Source organism: Thecamonas trahens (assembly GCF_000142905.1).
Source record: "Thecamonas trahens ATCC 50062 unplaced genomic scaffold supercont1.10, whole genome shotgun sequence".
Lineage (NCBI taxonomy): Eukaryota > Apusomonadida > Apusomonadidae > Thecamonas > Thecamonas trahens.
The window spans coordinates 384227-397046 of NW_013657670.1; the positions used below are offsets into that span (position 1 = coordinate 384227).

General features: G+C 64.6%; 8 protein-coding genes across 8 annotated transcripts in view; 4 read left to right on the forward strand and 4 right to left on the reverse strand.

Moving 5' to 3' along the window:
* AMSG_02833 (uncharacterized protein) overlaps positions 1 to 573 on the forward strand; it is a 998-nt gene extending 425 nt beyond the window's left edge. The window contains exon 2 of the mRNA XM_013905220.1: positions 279 to 573. Within this exon, the coding sequence (XP_013760674.1) occupies positions 279 to 535 (257 nt within the window). The 3' untranslated portion in view covers positions 536 to 573. The remainder of the gene's footprint in view (positions 1 to 278) is intronic.
* On the reverse strand, positions 570 to 1269 carry AMSG_02834 (uncharacterized protein). Its single transcript, XM_013905221.1, has one exon. It carries the CDS (start codon positions 1222 to 1224, stop codon positions 592 to 594), a length of 633 nt encoding a protein of 210 aa, XP_013760675.1. The 5' UTR covers positions 1225 to 1269; the 3' UTR covers positions 570 to 591.
* A 111-nt stretch (positions 1270 to 1380) lies between these two features.
* Positions 1381 to 2720, reverse strand: AMSG_02835 (zea mays protein disulfide isomerase; the record flags this gene model as incomplete). Its single annotated transcript, XM_013905222.1, has 2 exons — positions 1381 to 2388; positions 2594 to 2720. 2 exons carry the CDS (start codon positions 2718 to 2720, stop codon positions 1433 to 1435), a joined length of 1083 nt encoding a protein of 360 aa, XP_013760676.1. The 3' UTR covers positions 1381 to 1432.
* Positions 2721 to 2835: 115 nt separating this feature from the next.
* AMSG_02836 (armadillo repeat-containing protein 2) lies at positions 2836 to 4668 on the reverse strand (the record flags this gene model as incomplete). Its single annotated transcript, XM_013905223.1, has 1 exon — positions 2836 to 4668. One exon carries the CDS (start codon positions 4666 to 4668, stop codon positions 2836 to 2838), a length of 1833 nt encoding a protein of 610 aa, XP_013760677.1.
* A 767-nt stretch (positions 4669 to 5435) lies between these two features.
* Positions 5436 to 6526, reverse strand: AMSG_02837 (uncharacterized protein). Its single transcript, XM_013905224.1, has one exon. It carries the CDS (start codon positions 6289 to 6291, stop codon positions 5491 to 5493), a length of 801 nt encoding a protein of 266 aa, XP_013760678.1. The 5' UTR covers positions 6292 to 6526; the 3' UTR covers positions 5436 to 5490.
* A 292-nt stretch (positions 6527 to 6818) lies between these two features.
* Positions 6819 to 7741, forward strand: AMSG_02838 (EF-hand calcium-binding domain-containing protein 1; the record flags this gene model as incomplete). Its single annotated transcript, XM_013905225.1, has 2 exons — positions 6819 to 6964; positions 7182 to 7741. The coding sequence occupies exons 1-2, from the start codon at positions 6841 to 6843 to the stop codon at positions 7739 to 7741; spliced, it is 684 nt and encodes a 227-aa protein (XP_013760679.1). The 5' UTR covers positions 6819 to 6840.
* Positions 7742 to 7959: 218 nt separating this feature from the next.
* AMSG_02839 (uncharacterized protein) lies at positions 7960 to 9488 on the forward strand. Its single transcript, XM_013905226.1, has 2 exons — positions 7960 to 8059; positions 8655 to 9488. Exon 2 carries the CDS (start codon positions 8744 to 8746, stop codon positions 9437 to 9439), a length of 696 nt encoding a protein of 231 aa, XP_013760680.1. The 5' UTR covers positions 7960 to 8059; positions 8655 to 8743; the 3' UTR covers positions 9440 to 9488.
* Positions 9489 to 10289: 801 nt separating this feature from the next.
* Positions 10290 to 12754, forward strand: AMSG_02841 (uncharacterized protein). The gene is made up of 3 exons (XM_013905227.1): positions 10290 to 10906; positions 10972 to 11583; positions 11625 to 12754. The coding sequence occupies exons 1-3, from the start codon at positions 10319 to 10321 to the stop codon at positions 12735 to 12737; spliced, it is 2313 nt and encodes a 770-aa protein (XP_013760681.1). The 5' UTR covers positions 10290 to 10318; the 3' UTR covers positions 12738 to 12754.
* Positions 12755 to 12820: the final 66 nt, after the last annotated feature.

The window sequence follows — 12820 nt, forward strand, 5'->3', positions numbered from 1 at the left end:
CTAAACGGTGGGAAGGAGCGGCGATTGTGGAGAGGAGGGAGTGGCAAGGGGGGGGAGGGGGGAGGGGGAAGGGGACGGAGAGGGAGGTGGGGGAAGGATATGTGACTCATGGTATGTGTGTGTGTGTGTGTGTGTGTGTGTGTGTGTGTGTGTGTGGCTTGTTGTGGCTCTGGCTCTGGCTCTGGCTCTGGTGGTCGTGGTGGTGGTCGTGGTGGTGGTCGTGGTGGTGGTCGTGGGGTGGGTTGCGGGCTGTGTGGTGTGGGGGTATGGATGGACAGTGGTCAACGCGGCCCCGAATGTGGCCGAGACCGTGGCCAACTTTTCAATGGGCGACGTGTCCAAGTGGGCGCTGATGACCGGGCTCTCGCTGCCGTTTGGCTGGGCCATCGGCAAGCCGATCCGGATGCAGACCATGGTGATGGCAGGCTCGATCGGGTTTGTGGGCGGCTTTATGTGGGCGTACCAGAACGCGGCTGGGCGGCTGATGGGCACGTTTGAGAACAAGTCTGAGGTCAAGCGGCACTACTCGCAGTGAGTCTGCTCGGCAGCGTGAATAAAGACAGAAAGCGTCTCGCGGCGCCTGGGGTGTTACTAAAGAGCCGGACGCGGGTGGGAGCGCAGGTAGTCGACCACCATCTCCGGGCGCGAGTTGACGTGCTGGTGGCCGTGGTCGACGGTGATCCACTCGATGACGTTGTTGTTGACGACGGCGGCAAAGAGATGAAGGCCAGACTTGGCGCCCTCCTCGAAGTGCGGGCAGACGAGGCCAGCGCCGCGGGCAAAGACGCCGTTGGCGTCGGACACGGTGGTCCACACCTCGGGATGCGGGGCTTCGTGATGGTGGCGGGTAAAGGCGTTGTTGGCAAACGGATCCGAAGCCATGACCATGACGATGGCGTCGAGGCCGAGATCATCGTAGTTGTGGTAGACCTGGCGGACCATGTCCTTGAACTGGACGTCTGCGCCGGGCTCGTAGGCGGCGGCAACCGAGAAGAGCAGCACCCGCTTGCGGGCAAAGAGCCGCGGCGAGCGGACAAGCTTGATTTTGCCCATATGCAGCGTCGAGAAGGTGGTCAGCGGAAGCTCGTCGCCCGCCGAGACCGGAATCTGCGTCACCTCGCCGGTCTCGCAGTTCTGCTCATACCGGTGGACTGTCTCCGAGTAGGCCGCAGCGACGAGCGTGGCGAGCGCAACCGCTGCCATAAGCATGTGCAGAGCGTACATAGTAACGTGTCACGTGTGTGTGTGGGGAGGGAGGGAAGGAGGGAGAGGAATGCCTTGGCCTTGGCTGGCTCCGAGGTGAGCTTGTGCTGCTGACGTCGGCGACGTCGGCGGCGCAGGGGAACGTGTGAAATTCACGTGAAAGTCGCGAGTTGGGGAGAGGAGCAGCGCAAGCGTTCACTAGGGGGCGATGATTTGAGTATGAGGACAATTATGCCTCGGTAAAGGCAGCGAGGACGTTGAGGCGGAGGGTGAACTCATCGACCTTGGCGCCAGTGAGCGAGCCCGAGTCGATCATGCGGGTGAGACGAGCCGGCTCGGTCTCGACGTAGTCGTCACCGCGGGCCACGATCTTGGTCATGGCCTGCGAGTAGAACTTTGCGGCCTTGGGGAAGGCGCCGTCGTACGACTCAAAGAGGGCCTTGGCGGCGTCGATAAGCGAAGCGCGGGTGGCGTCGTCGGCCTCAAGGAACTGGGCGGCGAGCTCGTCGAGCTCGGCAACGCGGCCGGCGGCCGAGGTCAGCGAACCGTCGGTGGTGCGGAAGGTGCCGCACTGCGTGTTGAGGTACTCGACAATGTCGTCGGCGGTCCGGCCGCCAGTGTACTTCTCCTCACCGGACTTGTCGTCCTTGGCAAAGGCCTTGATGGTGGGGAAGCCCGAGACATCGTACTTGGAGCCGATCTCGCGGTGCTTGTCGGCATCGAGGGCGGCGACGACGCAGTTGGGCTCGTTGGCAAAGGCCTTGGCCACCTTCTCCCACTCGGGCGCAAGGGCCTTGCAGTGGCCGCACCACGGCGCAAAGAACTCGACAAGAACAAAGGCGTCCTCGTTGAGAACGACGTCGTCAAAGTTGTCCTGGTTCAGCTCGACGACGGCCGTCGGCTTCTTCTTGAGCTTCTCCGACAGGCCGGTCTTCGAGTTGACAAAGGCCACCAGATCCTCGGCCGTCCGCCCGCCAGAGTAGTCCTCAGGCTCGGTCGAGCCCTTGGGGAAGAACTTGAGGGTAGGGAAGCCCGAGACACCAAACCGGCTGCCGAGCTCGCGATGAGCATCAGCATCCACAGCGGCAATGACCACCTCGGACGAGTGGCGGGCAAAGGTCTCGCCGAGCTTCTCCCACTCGGGCGCGAGGTTCTTGCAGTGGCCGCACCACGGCGCAAAGAACTCTGTCGTACACCATCTCCCACCGCATGCCTATGAGTGTGGGGCGGAGGGGAGGGTGTGTGTGCGTGTGTGTGTGTGTGTGGGGGCTGTGTGGGGACGGGCATGTGCCTGTCGGTGACCTCAGCAAGCGAAGAAAATGGTTCCTCCGACGCGACCTGTTGTCAGCTGGGAGAAGAGGGGGGGGGGAGGGGGGAGGGGGTGGCGTACCGACAAAGACGTGCTTGGAGCCGTCGAGAACAGAGTCAAAGTTGTCCGGGGTGAGGGTCACACCGCCGGCAGAGGCAAGGAGCGGGAGAGCGCAGAGGGCAAGGACGACAATCGCGGCGACCTTCATGATGATGCGGGTGGGGAGTGAGGTGTCGCCCAGCTCAGCTCAGACCTGGCCAAAGGGGTGCGACTCGTGGCGGGCGCGATCGTTAATTGTGGGGAGGCGATGTTTAACAGCAGTGCTAGTTGGGAGTGGCGGCGGGGCTGGCGGGTGCGGGTGGGTGGACAACGGCCTCGACCATCTCGAGCAACTTGTAGCCGACCATGGCAAAGCAGGCAGCAGCGGTGGCTGCGGGCGAGGTATCGGGAGCGAGATCGCGCTGCTCCACCCGCTCGAGGAGCGCGGTGAGCGAGGCCTCGAGCGCCGCGGCCTGGGCCGCCGAGAACGGCCACTGGCTGTTCTTGTGGCCAAAGTTGTACAGCGCCTTGCACGCAACGTCGAGAACCCGGAGCGCTGACGGAGCGTCGAGCAGATCGGCGTCGGCGGCTTTCGAGCCCACGACGCGGATGAGCGCATCAACGCCGCCGTGCTGCTGCAGCGCAGCCTTGGACGCCGGCGACGCCTGCAGGTTGGTGACGACGCCAGCAACGGCAAAAACCACGTCGTCGATGTCAGAGTCGAGGAGAACAGCCATGGCCTCGTCGGCGCGCAGCTTGGCCATCAGCACACGCATGTCTTCAAATCGCGAAAAGTTGCCGTACGCCCGCGCCACGTGGTACACCATCTCCCAGTTGGGCTGCAGCAGGAGCGGAAGCAACAGGCGGACCACACGCGCCCGGCCTGCCAGCACCACGTTGCCTTCGCTCGCCTCGGACTGGGCAAAGAACGAGACGTTGGTAACAAGCGCCACGCAATTGAGCACAAGCTCCTCCGAGTTCTCCACTGCCAGCCGCTCCATCAGGTCGAGGACGCGCTCCAGCTGCGACGCGCACGCAACCCGCTCGCCAACCGCGTGGTCGACGCACAAGTTTGCGGTCAGCCGGACGACCTTGACCAGCACCTCCTCCAGTGCCAGCCGCTCTGCGCGCGCGGTGTCGTCATCGGAGCTGCTATCGGCCGCAGTCAGCTGCTCGTGGCTTGCTACGTAGCGGTCGATGGCGGAGAGGAGTCCACTCACAAAGCGGCGGCTGCCCAGCGCCGCACACACCGCCGGCCGCTGGGTCGTCACGTTGCCGAGCGCAAAAGCGAGGCGGACAACAAGCGGATGGCGCTGCGCCTGGCTCCGCAGCACGCGTAGCATAGTCTTGCCTAGCCCGCTTGCGTCGCGCGCCAGCTCGTCGGCGGCACCTGCCAGGAGCGAGGCCTTGGACAGGACCCGCGCCACGTTGAGGCTCAGCTCCGAATGCTTGGCAAAGCGGTCAAGGAGGGCGACAAGCGAGGGCAGGACGCCCGCGCCGACCACAAGTTCGACGGCGGCGTTGAGGTTGAGGCATGTCCGCAACAGTGCGGTGACTTGGACCAGCGTCTGACCGGCACGCGCCTCGCCATCGTTCTCGGCCTGTGCGATGAGCTCTGCCACCGTCGCCGGCGAGACGAGATCGGCAAGCACACTGGTGAGCTCGGCACGAAGGACAGCCTTGAGGACGGTTTTGGAGCCGGCGCACACGTTCTTGAGCGTGCCGAGCGCAAAGAGCGCGGTCGACGAGCCGAGCGGCGCTCTTGCTACGGTCTCGACAAGCTCGCTAGCGCTTGCCGCGTTGGCCGCAAAGTGCGTGTCGTTGGCTTCTTTCTTGGAGAGCCGAAACAGGAGCTTGGACGCGTTCAGCACCACAACAGGCAGCGAGTAGCCGAGCGCCAGGATGGTGAGGCCGAGTGGGACAAGGATGTGCCCGTCGTCGAGCGCTACGAGATCAAAGAGCGCCCGCAGGACAGTATGGCGCTCGTCGTCAGACCATGCTGCCTCGACGTCACGGGCCCACTCGCCAAATGCAGCTACCTCGCGAGCCAGCGCCTCAGTGGCGCCCGGCGGTCCAGGTGTGGCGAGGTCGGTTGCGAGGTCAGCAAGGCGTGCCATCCAGGCCGTGAGCTCGGGCTCGGGCTCGGGCTCGGGCTCGGCGCGTCGAACAGGCACAGCCGGCCGCTTGGCCGGGCTTCCACTTGCACCCAGAGGACGCTCGTCTGAGGGCGGTGACGGAGTTTGCGGCGGTGGCGGCGCGAGCTTGCGCGGCGGCGGCAGGGCACGGGCGGCAGCCGACGGGCGAGCCTGCGGCGGAAGCTTCCGCCTTGAGCCGCGGAGGATCGGACGTTGTGAGCGATCGGTGCTCCGGACAGGTGGTAGAGCTGATGAGCTGCCAAGCGGCGGAAGAGCGCCTGCTGGTCCGGCATTGAGTGGCGGGAGCACTCGCGGAGGGGTTGGCGGCCGGAGGCCCGAGCGAAAGGTGGCTGATGACGGCTTGGCCGACGCTGTGGGTGGACGGGCAGCGTCATAGTCACCCGAGTCAAACAACGACCGCTGGTCCCGGGCAGGTGTGACTGGATGCAGGGATAGGGGGTGCGGTGAGTGGGAGGAGCAGGGTGTGTGGTGGTAAGACGGCGGCGTGGGGCATGCGTACCAGGCCGGAGCGGGGTGAGGAGCGAGGCCCGTCCGGGGCGGGCGGTGCGTGAGCGGAGCGGAATGGGGGCTCGGCGGCCGTGCATACTCCTGTCTTTGTGAGTGCGTGTGTGTGTGTGTGTTTGGTGGGTGGGGGTGATGGGTGAGGTGTTTGGCGCCAAGTCGGCGGGCGGCGGGCGGCGGGCGGCAGGCGTGAGGGTACGATGTCGGAGTTCATTCGGCGCTCGGCGGCTCGTCGACGACGGCATTGGTGGTGTTGTCGGATGCAGGCTGTAGGGGACAGGCCTACGGCTCTGTGTCGGCAAGACGGACGCCCGGCCCAAGATCGTCCCACGTGTGGCGGCGGGGCTCAGAAGGGCGCAGCGGGCGTGAGGCGGCGGCGGCGGCGGCGGCCGGTGTCGAGAGGAGTGAGAGGCGCGGAGCGCGCGGAGTGGTCGACGAGCTCGTGAGCAGGCGGACCTTGGCAGCGCAGAGGCCGCGCTCGGTCCGCTCGGCATGGAGCTGGTGGAGGAGCGCATTGACGCCCGAGTAGACCTGCTGGGTCGGCGGTGGGACCGGCGAGAGTGACGGCCGCGGCGGGACGGCACCGCGGAGCGAAGATGAGAGCGGCGGCGCAAGATCCATGCCCCTCAGCGGAGCATGGCGCTTGGCTGGACGCACAAGATCCATGTCGTCGGGCGCGGCGAGCGGGAGAGCGCTTGGGCTCGAGTCCGACGGCTTTGCGCGCCAGACCACCATCTCGGCCTCATCGTCCGAGTGCAAGCTCAAACTGTCGTCCAGCTGCGATCGGCCGCGCTTGCGCCCGCCTGTATCTTGACCTGGGCTGTGTGGGCCTGCGGCACGCGGGAGGTCAGCGAGCGGCTTGCGCATCTTATGCGGGCGTGGCGGCAGCATGTGTGATCCGAACGGCCGAGCTGGAAACGACAAAGGGCGCAGCAGCTTGCGGGCGCCCGAGCACTCGCCGCACCCTGTGGCAACTATGGACGACGACAAAGACTCGCCGTCGTCGTGGTCGGCGCTTTGGACGAGTTCAGGCGACGCGGTTCTTTGTCGTTTGCGGCATGCGCTCTTCGCCCGCGCGTGCATCCTTCCACCCAGCCAAAGAGAGCACACCACGATCACCAGAGAGTACGCCAAGCGGCAAGAGGGGGTGGAGGGGGTGGAGAGTCGAGTGTTGAGGGTGTAGTTGTGTGCGAGTGAAGTGTATCGCCTGAGTGGTGGTGTTCGTTCAAAGATGAACGAAACGGGAGACCGCTACGATTATTGGAACAATGAATTAATGGTGAGTTGGGAGGCTGCATGGCTCGCATTGGTTCTGTTTCTACTGTTGTTCAAAATGAATGTTCGTGGCGATGTTTCGTGTGGTGGCAAAGTGACTCGGGATGTGGAGATGGAAGGGAGAGGAGGGGGAGGGGATGGCTGGAAAGAGTGAGATGGCTTGATGTGGATGGATGTTGGGTCGAAATTGGGTGGCTATGGAAGTGAGGGCGATGGTTCTGGAGCACGCGCGCTTGTATGCCCGTGCGGCTGGAGTCGGGTCGAGGCGGGACGGTGGGACGGCGAGACGGTGAAACAGCAGGAGCAGCGAGACAGTGAGACGACAACGGCTCACTCTTGGTTGGTACAGGAGCAGCCATGGACCGCGAGGCGCTGAAGCGCGAGTACGAGCGGTTGAAGAACAGACATGACGAAGTCGACGAGTCGCCGAGGCAGCGCGAGGAGGCTCTCCGTGAGATTGCGGCCATGCCGGACATGAACTGTATGGTGGGCTGTGGGCGGCGGCAGAGGGGCCGGGCAGACGGGCAGCGGGCAGGAGCCGGAAGGGAGATGGGGCGGGTTGTGGCGCTTGTGAAGAGTGGCGAGCGGGTTGTGGGGAGGAAGATAGGGCAGCTGGGCGTTACTGTGGTGTGTGTGTGTGTGTGTGTGGTGGCGCGAGGACTTAACGGTGGCACGGCGGGCGGGCGGGCGGCGGGTAGTCACCGAGAAGGAGCTGGATGCGATCATGCGGCGGTTTGGGATCAAGAACACCTACACTAAGCTGACGCGACAAGACTTTCGGCAGATTATGATCGAAGACCTGGACGTGGACGACTTGTTTATGATCGACTCGATCTGGCGAGTGATCGACAAGTCCAAGTCCAACTCGATCGAGTTCTCCGAGTTTGTGGAGGCGCTGTCGGTAATGCTCAAGGGCTCGACCGAGGCGCTGCTCAACTTTTGCTATCGGGTGTATGATCTCAACGAGAACGGGGTCATCACCCGCGATGAGGCGCGGCTACTGCTCAAGTCGTCGCTGTCGTCGGACGTCGACGACTTTGATGTGGACGCCGACAACACGAACCTCAATCTGCTGCTCGACCTCACTTTCCGCAAGTTTACCAAGGGCGTTGACTCATCGTCGGTCATCACCTTTCAGCAGTACGCCACGGCGTTTATGGAAGAGCCGCTGCTGATGGAGTGCTTTGGCCAGATCCTGCCGTACCGCGAGGTTTCGGACGCCATTCTCTGGGACATCGAGCACCCACACAGGTGGTGAGCCCTCCTCCCCCTGTCAGTAAACATCATGACCATGAACTGTTGTTGCCAGTGTGTTTGTGTGTAAGCGCGTGGTCAACTTTGCTCGGGCCTTGTCCCCCCCCCTTCCTTTGCAGTTGCCGGTCTGCCGTTGCAACGACTAGCTCGAAACCGGAGAGGAAACCGTAAATCAACGGCAGCAGGCAACGCTCGTCGCTTGGGAGGCCTTGAAACATGGGTTGCGGCTCGAGCCGTACACAGGCGGATCCACCCAAGCAGTCAAGCATTCCACGACGAATCTCTGGAAAGGAGATAGAGCAGCTAGAGAACACGACACGATGTACGCCGTGTGTGTGTGTGTGTGTGTGTGTGTGTGTGTGTGTGTGTGTGTGTGAGTGCAGCCACGGAGTGTTGCGGTGGTGCGGCGAGTCTGGCGGGCGTGGTGGAGGACGCGCATGGAACGGCCAGTGAAGGCTCGCACACATGCTTGGAAGGCTCGTACAGCCGCCCCCAGGTACCCTGCATGGGCGTTTGCACGGCGGGATACCAGAGTGTATACCTACATGGACCTCTATTGGATGGGTTCTGTCGTGCTACGTCTGTACACGTCCCCCCACCCCTGCCCCCTACCCCCCGCCCACGCGTGCGGGGTGATGATCGTTCGCAAGTGACGTTGGCATTGGCTCGTCAGGGGCCGGGACGGGGGGAGGGGGAGGAAGGCGTGTAGAAGGGGATGGGAGCGGGGATGGGAGGAGCGCAGGAAAAGTGATGGGCGTAGACGGCGGCCATGGGAGGCCAGAGGTGGTTGGGTAGGCCTGCGAGGCCGGGGTGGATAAGCAGCAGGCTGTAGCGACGTTTTTCGACAGCTTGGTCTGGGCAGGGCATTTCGGGCTAGCGACTCATGGACGGGCGGTGGTGGTGGTGCATTGGGATAGTTACCAAGGACGAGCTGGAGCTGCTCTCTCGGAGGTTTTACGAGGTTGCCGAGCTGGGAGAGGTTTCGCGTGAGTCGTTTGGGCAGGTCATGTCGTCTGCAGGCTTGCCAAAGTACTCGGAGTCGTTTATTGATCGTGTGTTCCAGGTCTTTGACGTGGATAGGTCAGGCACTGTGTCGCTCAAGGAGCTGTGCACGGGGCTCTCCGTGCTCTCGCATGGGACGCCTGAGGAGAAACTCAACATGTCGTTCAACGTGTATGATATTAATGGTGATGGACAGATTTCTGCGGAGGAGTTCCACGTCCTCCTCACCTCGCTCGAGCAGGGCATGGTGCTGACGGGCAAGACGAACGTGGCACAGGTTGTGCAGCAGTTCTTGCATGACTTTGACATCAACGCGGACGAGATGATCTCGCTGACCGAGTTTAAGCTTGCTGCGCTGAAGGAGCCGCTCTTCCGCGAGCTTTTGGAGTCGCCGGACTCGGACTTTGACCTGTCGCGGACGCACTCGCGGTCCAACTCGAAGAACGTTTCCCCCTCGTCCCCAGGGGCCGCTGCCAGAGGCCCGAGGACAAAGAAGGGGCGGCCAGCTCGGACAAGTTCAAACCGGTCTGCAAACGCCAAGCCATCCTCGCGCGGCTCCAAGTCGCCACAACAGCGCTCGACGTCGCTGGGCTCAGAGGACGCGGTCTCTATCTCGGGCGCCCAGCAGGCCTCGCCTCGCTCCTCCAACTCGCTTCGCGCCAAGCCCGGTCGTGGTAAGCGGGAGCGGACCAAGGCCTAAGCCGCAGGCCACAGGCCGGGCCCAAATGAACTCGTTATCCTCCTCTGGAGTTGGGCTCGTCGTCATCCAAGACGCCTCCGATCCCCTCGTCGATCAGCTCGGCAAAGAGGTCCGGTAGTGCCTTGTGGGCGGCAAGGGTAGCCGCCGCCGGCTGGCCGGGGGAGCTTGCGCTTGCGATCTCGCTTGTCGTGGCGTGATGGGAGAGCGGCGCAAGGTGTGGGTCCCAGCCGGCGTCGCGACCGTGCGCCACGCCATAGTCGGCGGCAAGCGAGGCTCTGCGAAGGCGGACGGCAGCAATGGCGGCAGCCACACGAGAGCTGTCCATTTTCTCGAGCCCATGCAGAGAGTGCGGGGCAGCATCGATTAGCACCTGTTCCAGTCGGCGATGGGCTGCGTTGTGGTCGGCAGCGCAGAGACCGTGCTTGACGCACACTACCTCTGCCGCCAGCGCATCTCCTGGCTTGTTTGAGCCAGCGCGGAGCGAAGCACCGAGCACGTCCTCCAGTAGACGCGCCAGAGGCGAGAGGGATGGACCAGAGTCTGGATTGAGGAGGGCCACACACGCCGCGCAGAGCGGACATGTAAACGGCGAGACCGTGGCCTCCTCGTGGTCAGCCCAGACCGGCGGGGCCATGGCGAGGGCGACAGCAAGGATGAAGGTGAGGGTGAGAGCGAGCGATGAGGGGGGGAGCATGGCGGAGGTGGCAGGGGTTGGTGGAGGGGTTGGGAATGGCGGGGAGCAGTGTGCGAGGGAGGGTGAGGGTGTCGCGGAGGTGGGAGTCAGGTCGGTGCTCGCGGCTCTGGCGTCTCGACTGACGGAACGGGCACGGGCATAGGCACTTGTCCCCCTCGCGGCATACCGGAGCAGCACGGGGTGTGATGGCTACGAGCCAGAGCGAGAGCGCAGGGCGGAAAGGGGGTGGACTGGTGGTGCCAGGGGCAGAGGGAGGAGGCGAAGGCAGGCTCCGGAGCAGGGCAAGGAGCATGCGGACACAGGGACGGGCTGGCGGACGGGCAGAGGTGCGTGCGGCGCGGAGAAGGGTGGTCTCGCATCAAGAGAGGGAGTCCGAGGTCCTTGTCGGGCCGGCGGCCTTTCCGGCGTCGGGCGGAGACTCGCTGCGGCTGGTGCTCGAGGCAGCAGCGATGGAGCGCGACGGGGTGTTTGGGATCCGGGCAGCCGGCGAGGCGACGGGTGATCTGGCGGTGTCTGGTGGGCGGCGGTGCACGCTGCGCGGGCCGGGAAGCGCAGTGCATGCGGCGGCTGAGGCCGGCGATGTGAATGCACTGAAGCAGGCGGTGCGCGAGGCTGCGCGCGGCGGGGCGTGCGCGTCGTGCGGCGGTGATGGGTGTGCTGTGTGGGTCGACGCCGGTGACGAGGCTGGGCGGTCGCCGCTGATGCTTGCGGTGCTCGGCGGGCACTCGAGCGTGGCGCTGGCACTGTTCGAGGCCGGAGCGGACATCGACATGGTTGACATGCCGGGCAGAATGTGTTACACGCGGCAGCAGCACTCGGAGAGCTGGAGATGTTGCAGGTTCTTCTCGCGCACCCGGATCGTGAGCGCGTGGCGGCAGCGCTGGACCAGCGGACTTGGCATGGACGGCTGACGCCGCTGGCGCTTGCAGTCCTTGGCGGGCACACCGAGTGCGTGAAGCGGCTGGTCGCTGATGGGCGGTCGAATATGCAGGCGACAACATCGACAGGCGCATCGCTCTTGCATGTGGCGGTCCTTTCCGGCAACGTCGGCGTTCTGGACGTCATCATGAAGGCTGACGACGTGCCGCGCGACTCGGTCGCCGCCAACGGACTCACTGCCCTGCAGATGCTCCACGCGCGGTACATCGAGACCGTGGCTGCGGCTGCGGCTGCGGCTGCGGCCGGGCGGGCTGAAGTGGAGCATGTGCGGGGAAAGCTGAAGGCGGCGGAGGCCGAGTTTGGGCTTGCCAAGACCGCCTTTGAAGTGGAACGACATCAGATCCAAGCTGCAGCTATGGCAGCTGCTGAAGCTGCAGCTGATGAGTTTGAGCACGCCAAGGCCAAGGTCGAGTTGGAGCTGAAGGACCTGCGCGATGAGCTGGGCCAGGCCAAAGATGAGGCGATCGCCGCCACTGAAAAGGCTACTGCTGCCGAGGCCGAGCTGGGCCAGGTCAAGGCTGAGGCGGCCGCCGCCACTGAAAAGGCTACAAGGTCCGCGATGAGCTGGGCCGGGTCAAGGCTGAGGCGGCCGCCGCCACTGAAAAGGCTACTGCTGCCGAGGCCGAGCTGGGCCGGGTCAAGGCTGAGGCAGCCGCCGCCGCTGAAAAGGCTACGACTGCCGAAGCCGAGCTCTCAGCACTTCGCGATCAGCTGGAGCACGCCAAAGCCGCAGCTGCCGTGGCCGTATCAGAAGCCGAGTCCGAGCCGAATCGCGCCAAGAGCGACGGTGACGCCATGGCTGTGCAGCTGGCCACACTTCAGGCAGAGCTGTGGCGCACGGCGGATGGTGACGATGCTGCTGCTGCCGCCGCGGCTGAGATTGCTCGCCTGAAGGCTGAAGCTGCCGATACAACCTCGACGCTGGCCGCCACTCAGGCTGAGCTCGGCGCCCTGCATGGCGAACTGGCCCGCATTGAGGCTGAACATGTCGCCGAGCTCGCGGCGGCGGCCGATGTTATGGCCGAGCAGGATGTGGCCGCAGAGGTTGTTGCCGCAACTCTCAATGCAAAGCTAGCTGCAGCGCTGGAAAAGGCGGCTTCCCTCAAGGATGAGGTTGCGGCGCTCAAGGGCGCCCGCGATGCTGCTTCCGAGTCCGCCGTCGAAGAGCTGACCCAGATGCGCGACGCATATCACTGCGCCCTCAGCCGTGAGGCTAAGATCCAAGACGCCCACGATTCATTTGTGGCCGAGGCAACTGATGCCGCCCGCCGCGCCGCCGAAGGCGCCACCGTCGCCCTCCATGACGCCCGCACCGAAGCTACCGTGCTGGAGATGGCGCTCCAGCGCGTCGCGCCCGCCGCCGCCGAAACCGTAGCTGCCCTCTGGTCCGTCCACTCGACCCATCTCGAGCCCGACCGGTGGCGCGCCCTACTTGATGCCTCCCTTGCCGCTGACTCGGCCTGGGTGCCAGACTCGGCAGTCTCGGCCTGCCAACTCTGCAACCAGCCGTTCGGCCTCTTCCGCCGCCGCCACCATTGCCGAGTCTGCCTGGACATCTTCTGCGCCACCTGCTCCTCGCACACCATCGTCCGCACCATCAAGGGCGAGCCGACGCCGCTTCGCTGCTGCGATGCCTGCCTCCCTCCACCAGCAGCTTTGCACTGAGCAGCAAATAGCAACCGCCTCCATCATTAGCATGAGCGGAACACGCCTCGGCCCGACCAAACTCCCGCCGCCTCCCCCGCATG

What these genes read in the sequence shown, in the direction of transcription:
- AMSG_02834 (XM_013905221.1), bottom strand. Translation starts at nt 1,224, where the DNA reads ATGTACGCTCTGCACATGCTTATGGCAGCGGTTGCGCTCGCCACGCTC.
- AMSG_02839 (XM_013905226.1), top strand. Translation starts at nt 8,744, where the DNA reads ATGTCGTCTGCAGGCTTGCCAAAGTACTCGGAGTCGTTTATTGATCGT.
- AMSG_02841 (XM_013905227.1), top strand. Translation starts at nt 10,319, where the DNA reads ATGGCTACGAGCCAGAGCGAGAGCGCAGGGCGGAAAGGGGGTGGACTG. An exon ending in CCGGAGCGGACATCGACATG is followed by an intron (nt 10,907 to 10,971) that starts GTTGACATGCCG and finishes GAGATGTTGCAG; the next exon opens with GTTCTTCTCGCGCACCCGGA. An exon ending in CCGAGGCCGAGCTGGGCCAG is followed by an intron (nt 11,584 to 11,624) that starts GTCAAGGCTGAG and finishes AAAGGCTACAAG; the next exon opens with GTCCGCGATGAGCTGGGCCG.
- AMSG_02837 (XM_013905224.1), bottom strand. Translation starts at nt 6,291, where the DNA reads ATGCACGCGCGGGCGAAGAGCGCATGCCGCAAACGACAAAGAACCGCG.